Raw genomic sequence first — 9,635 nt, 5'->3', positions numbered from 1 at the left:
CCCACCACTTAAAATCAGCTGTCCCAGTGAAACAGAAGAGGGTGTGAATGCTCTCTTTCTGATTTCTTAGCAGCGCTGTAGGTCCACTTCATGTTGGAGTAAATAACTGCAATGTGGCACTGGAGAAGCAGCTCCCATCTAATCCAGAGCAAATGCCATGAAGAGAGCCTTAACATTACTGATACAATATTTTTTGTGAAACAGACAACACTCTTCCAAGAGCAGGATAATGACAAAAGCAATTTCCATGTGAACACCTTTCTTCAACCTTGTTAGCTCTGTGTTAGGAGAAAATGCAGCTCACCAGAGCCAGCACTCTTTGAAAATAATATGACAAATCCTACCAAGTGCCCTTGCTTCACTACCCGATGACTATCCAAGACACAGATTTGTTTCCTGTTGGGTTATTTTTCAAACCCAGCACTATGTAGAAGCTATGCCCAGCACACAGCATATTCAAAGTTGAATGAGGCGTTTTTAGGCATTCCAGTAATAGGAACTAAAACAGATAAATGCCTGGCATGGAAAACTCACCTTTTCCTCTGAGAAAAGTTAAAATTACTGTTTAAAAATAATCAGTGGAGGAATCTGAGCTTCATTTTCACTTTTGCTTCCAAATTCCTTCTAAAGAAAATTCTGTTGAGTCATCACTTCAAATGTAAAACTTCTTACTGTCATGTAGCATAGCATCATAGTTCATGCTTTTCACCTGACTTACTTATGGGGTTTTATACAGGCTGTACATTAAAATTCTCTTCTGTGACATAATGTTGATTTACTGTTGTTGTTGTGTTTTTCTTTTTTTTTTTTTTTTTGGCTGTCCTTTGATTTGACTTCAGCCTCTTATTGCTTTTGTGATATGAAATATCTTCCATGTATTGCCATGCTGATGGGTACTTGTGGTAATTTCCAGTTTAATGTTTTGGAAAGTTTGGAAATAAGATGCAGGCATGTGATGGTGTCTCCACCTGAAAATGACTGTTTAGACATAAGATAGCATGTGCGTCTTTTATTCTAATTCCCACGAGGTGTTTGAATCCAAGCACCATTCCTGAGACTGGAACAGCTAATAAAGGTATTCTTAAACAAAAATCCCTTGAGCAAGAGTAAGTCCAAAAGTAGAGTGTAAAAAAGGCACTCAGATAACCTCTTCACAATGGTAAACCCCATTTCATGACAGCATAATTCTCAGTAACTTCAAGATACAGTATCTGAAGAAGCATAGCTTTCCATTGCTGCAGTGCTGATAAATCCCCATAAGTTCTCTGTTCATCCAAAAGCTAAAGTGCTGTAACTTTCCTTTGAAGTCCCCAAAAACAGATACAAAAAAGTGCAAATTATGGCATGTGAGTTTTTACAGACCCACACTCCCACTGTCTCTCGAAGCTGTGATAGTTGACAAGTATAAAGCCTCAGTTTGAGAGTTAAAATCATCTCCTTAAAGAAAGAAAATGGAATAGTATTATTTTAAAAATCTGCAATAATTTAAGCAAATACGTAGTCTGATTTTAACAACTGAGTGATAAATAGTGAAATGTCTCTCTTCATTGTATGCAAGGTTTTCTGGGCCATGCTGAAGTTACAACGGCTCCTTAAAGCTGCCATTATCTGTGGTCCAAATTCTGAATTTTCTATTATGTCAAAGCTATCACTGACTATCAGCCATACAAATGAAATAACAAAACTGAAATCTGGTTAGATAGCATCCACGGGAATGCTTGTCAGTAAAATCTGTGCATCTGCATAAAAGTTTGCAGAACTGGGACTTTAGTGATGAGATCAACGTCCCACATCTTCAGTGCTGATACAGCTTGAGCTGTAAGTTAAAATGATAACATGAACAATCCTTGTTCCTGTAACCAGAGCCATGTGGGTCATTTCCAAGGCTCTCTGGTAAAGTATCTGTGGCTTTTATGCTTCAACTACCTACTCATCATGGAAAAAAGGTTCTTTCCAGTGTTTCTTAAAAATATATGATGCTGAGAAATATAAATGTTTGTCATATGACTTACTGCATGTTGCACAAAGATTTTCGGTCATTAAAATGAAGAAGTAAAGCAAAACCACAGAAAGCAGCTACCTCTCGCTTAATTTCTTCATTTCAGTAAGTGCACAGAGGAGGCTAGGGCCTACAAAGTGAAAAAAAATTCTACAACAGTAATAAAAAAAGCTACAGGAAGACACACCATGCTCAGGCAACATGCACTGGAAATTATGTCCGGGCACGTGCTAACACTGTCCTCCAGATTGCTGCTTGCCTTGAGCTGTTGTTCATTTGCACATGGCATAATTCCACCAAAGTTTCATGGCATCATGTGAAAAATAAGAAAGGGCCTTTGGCTACAGCATGTGCCAATTTCTGAAAGGTGGAAGTGTTTTTCTGAAAGTGTCATTTTGACTGTAGTATTCACTGATGGCAGTGTACTAGACATATATGGTTAAGATGCAAGGACTATGATCTCAGGTGATATAAAAATCAGTGAATTCATGCCCTCTGCATCCAATCCCTAGTTTTCATTTCAGCTAGAGAATTTATTTTTTAAGCTGGTGACCTCTTGATTTTATTTTTTTTTTTTAGCAGTGAGAAACAGGGCTGGCTTCTTAAGTAAATCCCATCCTTGGAAAAGCCCAAAGCTCCCTATGTGTCCAGAAACTGCTACGTGTTGTTTCTTCAGGCCACTCGGTCGGCTGTATCATATTTTTCCTCCAATTTTGTTCCAATTTTGCTCCTTGGGGGATAATCATTCACATTCATGGTGCACATTAGGCAGCCTCAGGGCTGACCTCAATAGGCTGTGTTAGGGTTTGCTTGGACAGCAAGGAATTACAGCTGAACCCAATACCATCGTACCTAACACTGGCCACAGCCTCTCTCCTGACAATATATTAACCTACCAGACTTTTATTTATAGGTAACAAAACAGATTTATTTAAGTAGGTATTTAAGAGCTTTCTTATATTGCTTTGTAGTTTTCTATGGTGGTTTCTTTTTCTCAGTTCAATTTTAGTACAGGACAGTCATATGCACTCTGCTACTTTTTTAGGCATTACCTTTCATCTGCAGTGTAAAAATTCCTAGGTGTCTAGGAAAGTCACATACTCATAACATGAGGAGTGGCTCAGTGGATGACCTAATATTCCAGATAAATCAGGTGCCATTATTTGTTGTTAAAACCCATGGCCTAAGCCAAAAGTGTAACAGGCTACTACCACAAAAATCTTGATGTCTTCTGAAATAACCAGCTTTGTGCGTGTATCCTACTCAGCTGAGGCTACTAGAACTGTGGTTATTATACAGAGGTGTATACCGAGCTGTGGATGCAAGCTGCCTGTACCTCAGTGAAAGAGAACAAACTTTTATAAATTTTGACATTGCCTGTGAGAAAGTCATAACCTTAGATACTGCATTTTTAGAAAACTGAAGAAAACTTGTGTTTAAATTCAAAACTAACCTCTATTTTGATATAACATTATTTAAGTTGCCATCTTTATAAAAGATTTCAACTGTAAGAAAGAAAAAGCTGTAAGCATAAACATAGAAAACCCTACGACTTACTGTTCTCATCGTTCAGATTAGGGTTGGGTTTTCTTTTCCTGTCTGTTAAAGTAAATACATACAAATTTAGCTTAATCATTTCTAGATTTGAAAGAAAAAATACAATTCAACAAACTTTTAGATTCAACTGAGCTTTAAGCACATTTAAATTTATGGTTAACTCATACCAAATACATAAACTTCTCTATACTTCTTTTCTTTTACAAATTTTAAGCCAAATTCTGAAGTCCATAATAGTAAGACTTTCATTTCATGACAATAAATACATTTGTCTGAGTTTACTGGAGTCTATTCATATGCAAGAAAAGACTAGAATAATAGCCTGTTTGCTTTATTACTTTTCCACTGTTGCACTTGCAAACAAGGAAAGAAACACTATTTGTAGTAGCTCTGTACAGCATGCTGTTTTAGTTATACAGCCTTAATGTTGAAAATAGAAGTTCTGTGTCGTATGCTGTAGCTACAATGTCTTTGTAGCCATGAATAAAAACCCCATTCAGACTATGTTCTTATAGCCCTCCTTACCCAAGCCAAAGCTTATGTTCTTTACAGTGTAGTAGCTGGTCAGTTTAAAAAATATATATTCCTGTATACCCTGTCTCATGTAAGGTGAGGAAAATAGAACCTAGCTCAAGTGATCCAAGATCTCATTTTAGAACAGGGTGCATCTAGAAATTAAATGGAACCAAACTCACACAAGTGTACCTACAGTTACTAAAATTTCCAAAAGGTTATTCACAGGAAAAATAAAGAATAATTGAAAAGATCTGCTATCTGTAGTAAAATGTACCTTTTTTGCATTGCCCATTCTTGCATAATTTTCTCTTTTGAAAGATTATTAGTGCAGAGGAAAGGACAGCGATCATCACACACGTGGGGACGATAAATAAGACCAGAGATTTTTGTCCGCTATACTGTGTACTCATTAAAGCTGTCAAAAACATGAAAAGAAAGTAAAATTGTAACTTAGAAAACCTGTGTCGTTTATGAAGTTATCAGCTCTGATTCTCCAAAGTCTTGCTCTGACTGAAGAAAAGATTCCTAAAATTTATCAATGTAGTGTTTTACACTCATTTTATGACTACTTTGTTCTGCAATATTAGTATAAGAAGCTTTACAAAAAATGAGTCAAATCTCCCATTTGTAGGGCATTTGAGTGAGCACTACTGCAATTTATCTGTATCCCATTTGAAGAACAATTAATTAGGAGCCTAGATCAGGGAAGACACGTATACAGATTAAAGAATTCCCTCTGTTCTGGCAGCCGATAACAGGAGCTACCCTAAATATACAATTAAAATATACAGAAAAATGACAGACTGGCTTGCTGGAGTGTGAGCTAGCTGAGGCTTCAAAGGCATAAATAATACTGACTTGTTTCTTTTCCAGAGCATCAATAATACACTGTTTTCTAGAGCCAAATTCCAGTGTTGGATCATAGGACACAATGTATGTTCAAACACTCCCTGTTTCATATGAGTTCAAGGTGATACAAACCTAAAGTGGAAATGTGAGCTGAAGTTTCTCCGTTCAGTTCTTTATTCCAGAACACGCAGCTATAGTTCTCACTCATATTTGGTTTGAACGTCAGGGTACTGGTGACGTTGTAGAGGCCATCTGCAGTCAGCGTATAGGTGGTATTTGCAGATCCACTGAGATTGAACTTCTTCTCGTTTTGCCAGATAACCTCTGCCAGAGGAAAGCCTTCTGCCTGGCACATAAAAACAAACTTGTCTTCACCTGGTTTTCTCATTACTTGAGTGTTTATTCTCTTGTAAGATGCTGCATAAGAAGAAGTAGAGTGAAATTACTTTATGCAACAATAGTCATTTTCCCACTTCACTTTCCCCCTTCCCTTTAATGCCATATTTTCTCTGTAGGTGTATCTGAGGTACACTTGTTTGAAATTATGAAGGATGCTTGGTAGAACAATTCAATATTCGTTATTCAATCCTTCTCATGCTTACAGTCACATAACTTACTCCACTACTTTATACAAGGCAGCAGTTGACACTGAATTTATAATTTATTAATACCGAGGAAACAAGTGAAGTCTCATGAGACTCTATTTTCACTTTTTGAATATGCCACTTCAAGACAAAGGCTGCTTTTAATGTTTGTTCTACCATAGCTTATAGATAAATGTGGTATTTTCATCTTATTAGAACAAAATGAACTTAGAATTTCTCTGCGAACAGTTCAGAGGAACCGATGTGGGTCTTAAAAATGACTGTATGCGTTTTTGCGTTTGACAAAGCCCATTATTTAAATGCCTGGGTGGGAAATGAATGCTGCCTTGTATCACATGGACACACAGCAGTTAGTGGGAAACACCAGAGGCTTTTCAAAGGACAGGTCTATCATGTTATCCAGTTACGTGTGCCCTTATTACTAATGTCCATTTGGCTTTGATGAACACTGAAAATCACATGTCCTTGCTCTGGGACCTGCGGTCCCTTGGGGAATTCCCAGCCACTTGGGGTAGTTGCAGCAGGGCTTGTAAGTAAATTAAAGCCCCTCTGAGAAACTTTGGGAATGGCCAGAGGTGGCTCAGCAGGTCAGGGGGTCAAATTAGAGGCCAGGGGTGGGAGCACTAGAGAAGAGGATGTGGGAAGAAGGAGGAGGGATGAAGAATGGAGGGGGAGCCGTCACTTTTCCTCTCTGGCACAGGCTGCTCCCAGAGAAGCGCAGCTGGCCATTGAACTGAAGGCTAGCTGGCACTAGGACAACCGTTTTTGTTCACCTGGGGGCTGAGCGCAGGGTCTTGGTGAGAGAATTAGCAACAAATTCCTCCAAATTAATCAATTTCTACAAGCCTATAGGAATTTAGTAGAAGCCTCTCGATGACTACGTACTTCCATTCAATTCAGCCACTAACCTTTTACTTGCAAAGTAATGTACTTGTAGTCCACGCCCTGATAGTCAATGAGACAAAGGTATGATCCCGCATCTGTGATCTTCACGCCGGTGATCTGAAGGATAGCTCGCCCCAATTTCAGGTCACTGTGCAGAAGTGCTGCTCTTCCTATGTAATCGTGATGTTGGGATGGAGCAAGCACCTTCCCATTGCGGAGTGTGTACACCTCTTTTGATTTTGGCTGTCCCTGCCTTTTTTGCTCCCAAACAACAGTTAGGAGTCCTAGGTTTAATGAGCCATTCACAGGGAATCTGCATTCCATGGTCACGTTGCTCCCATACTCCACAATGTATAGCTGTTGAGGAACTTCAACTGTAAACAAAGCTACAGCAGGAAAAGAAAACAGTTTCGTTTGTTGTATTAAAATACCTTCTGATTTTCTTTAAACTTGGGAAAAAAGGTGTCATGTAGTCAGGCATATTGTAACTGGTTTGACTAAAAGTTTTAAGCATTTTTTGTCCCTATCCACACTAATATTTTTACCGTGTCAGCAGTATTTATAGCAAATCATCTATATTCTTTATTGATTACGGAGTCTGATAGACAAGGACAAAATAAGCAATTTTTCACATTTTAGAAATAACTTAAGGCTGAGTCGGTGATTACACGGGGAGCACTTCTATAAAACATGATTTTATCTTATATGTCCTAGGATTCTAGTAAAAGCAACAGTTAATTTTGAAAATAGTAAATCTAATTTCATTATCCTTTACAAAGAGAAAATCCATTGTAACTCCTGTGAAACAAGTAGAGTTGCACTGAATAAGCACGTGTAACTTGGAATAAGTGCTTTGTAGCAATTACAGTCTTCCACAAGCCTGGGACCACGTGAGTATCATCTGATGCCATGTGTCTTTTCAGATACATGCAACAGTATTACAGAAAGTGTATCAAAATAATCTTCTTAGCCATTCAGCAAACCTGAAATTCATATTTTTATGAATATTTTACCATTTTAAAGTGTACTGATAGAGTTATTTATGATACATCTTTCAATACACCTTGTTACTGCTTTCTATATTGGATGTACCAGGTATTGGTAGATTTAATCCAGAAGCACTTGGAAATATTGATAGTGACATTCAAAAGAGAAGTTCACACAACTGTTCATGCATTCCTTTTACTTCATGTATTTGTGAAATACTGACAGGAAAAGCTTCGATGCCTCTTAGCAATGTTTGTTTATTCACTCTAATACAACTGTAGTGAGGGAAAAAATAATATGAAAAAGTGACAAGCCCCTTCTGGGCATCAGCCAAGCTGCTCCTGCTACAGCCATGGACAGGGGAATACACGTGGGTTTACTTCGCTATGCCTCACACTGAGGTTGTTTCATCTACAAATGGCTTAGGTGGGTTTGGTCACCCTCCCTCTCATAGCTATGCCTGCCAATACACCATGCTTTAAAGAAGCCCGGTTGTGGAAAGTGACGGACATCTGTCTGGTGCTCAATTAGGAGACAGTGCCTTCTGCAAAGCAGAGCCTCCAGACTGGCTGTTCATCCAGGGATCGCTGGAGGTGCTGAAGCCCGTGTTCTGAGGTTGTAGGGGTATTTGCTGCCTTGGTTCTGCTGGCGGAATTGAAAAGCAGTTTCTCTCTCACCTGAAACCACACAGAGCTGCGTTTCCAGCAACAGCGTTATGAGGATCTGGAACATTTTCTCAGGTGGATCTGAAAGAAAAGTAGCATTGCATCAGAACTTGCAACAGCTGTCTCCTCCTGCTGAGATGGATTAGTGCCATGCTAGACTTCAAGGCCTATCACAGCTAAAGACAAGCAAAAATAAAAACAAACACTAGACTACCACTAGAATCAAGGAAAATACTGATTAAAACAACCGTGCATATGCATGGAGTATGAACCACTGACCTGTGGCAATGAAGGAAAAGAAAACACTTCCACAACTTCACCCATGAGGCTTTCAGGAATCTGTAGCTTGCAGGCAGTCTTGGATAATCTGACAGGGCAGTGCTTTTACAACAGCTTCACACTGAAACTCTGAGAGCTTCACAAACACACACAAGCAGACTTTTTAGGTGTTAGTGCAGACAGCCACCTAGTTTACAAGACCACTAACCCTGATTTTGTTTCAACTCTGCTTTGCATACTTTTTTGAGGATACTTATTATCTGAGTTCTTTAACCTCAAGATCAGCAGATACCTGGAGCTCAATGTGAGGCATTGGAAATCTTGGGGTAGGTAAATTATAGTCTGCTTCAGAGTAGATTGGGTTTTAACGCTTAGCGCTGCTCATTTTTTCACTTTGCACATGGCCGTGCCTGACATGTACAAAGTGCCTTGTATGCCTGACAGTCAACCGACAGCCCTGAAATAATGCAAAAGCAGAAAGTCCAGTTTTAGAGTGAGTATTTGCCTCTTCTAGTAACAAGAGAATTATTGCCTGTACTTTTATATACAGATCAACATACCTAAAAAGCAAAAAATATGCCAAAACCCAGGGACGACAATTATAACAAAACTAATGAGATAATAGATAAGAAGGAAGAATTACTTTGAATAAAGCATGCTAACATATAGTATAATCTGAAAGATTAGTGAAGGAGATGCAGAAATTCAGTGGTTCCCAGTGACAGGACGAGGGGCAACGGGCACAAGTTGGAACATAGGAGGTTCCACTCGAATATGAGAAAGAATTTCTTCACGGTGAGGGTGACAGAGCCCTGGAACAGGCTGCCCAGGGAGGTTGTGGAGTCCCCTTTGGAGATTTTCAAGACCCGCCTGGATGCAGCCCTGAGTAGCATTCTCTAAGCAATCCTGCTTCAGCAAGGGAGTTGGACTAGATGATCTATACAGTCCCTTCCAACTCTAAAAAAAATTCAGTGAAATTCAGTGAAAATTCAGTGAAATAAGCATAAGGAAGTAAAGAAGACAAGAAACAGTTTTAGACTTCCCCAGAGCTAGACTTACTGGAGAGGGTTTCTAATTTTACTTCCCCATTCATTTGTGGCTCAGCTTGAAACATTTTGGCTGTGATTTTCTAAGGTGCTGCATTTTTCTGGTTGCTTCCGCCTTTGACCTCTCAGTACTTCAGAAAGTCAGGCTCAAGCTTTATCAAAGCTAGCAGCCAAAATTAGAGGACTTTTGCTGGAAATTTAGACCTTAATCTTTTGATGTCACAGCTAAAGGTGACCTTTATGTCGC

General features: G+C 39.0%; 1 protein-coding gene across 1 annotated transcript; it reads right to left on the bottom strand.

Moving 5' to 3' along the window:
- Positions 1–815: 815 nt before the first annotated feature.
- On the bottom strand, positions 816–8,138 carry LOC141477434 (programmed cell death 1 ligand 2-like). The gene is made up of 6 exons (XM_074166606.1): positions 8,076–8,138; positions 6,435–6,797; positions 5,054–5,338; positions 4,347–4,487; positions 3,557–3,598; positions 816–1,437 (listed from the first exon to the last, which is right to left on the bottom strand). Exons 1-6 carry the CDS (start codon positions 8,128–8,130, stop codon positions 1,355–1,357), a joined length of 969 nt encoding a protein of 322 aa, XP_074022707.1. The 5' UTR covers positions 8,131–8,138; the 3' UTR covers positions 816–1,354.
- Between the last annotated feature and the right edge of the window lie 1,497 nt (positions 8,139–9,635).

This window comes from Numenius arquata, chromosome Z (genome assembly GCF_964106895.1).
Source record: "Numenius arquata chromosome Z, bNumArq3.hap1.1, whole genome shotgun sequence".
NCBI lineage: Eukaryota > Metazoa > Chordata > Aves > Charadriiformes > Scolopacidae > Numenius > Numenius arquata.
Note: the sequence above shows the minus strand (reverse complement) of the source record. Positions and strands in the feature narration are given on the sequence as shown.

Excerpts from the sequence above, each read along its gene's own strand:
- LOC141477434 (XM_074166606.1), bottom strand. The coding sequence starts at position 8,130 with ATGTTCCAGATCCTCATAACGCTGTTGCTGGAAACGCAGCTCTGTGTG. Across the intron at positions 5,339-6,434 it reads CATTACTTTGCAAGTAAAAG|CATCTTACAAGAGAATAAAC; the intron begins GTTAGTGGCTGA and ends CTTCTTATGCAG. Across the intron at positions 3,599-4,346 it reads GAATGGGCAATGCAAAAAAG|ACAGGAAAAGAAAACCCAAC; the intron begins GTACATTTTACT and ends TTACTTTAACAG.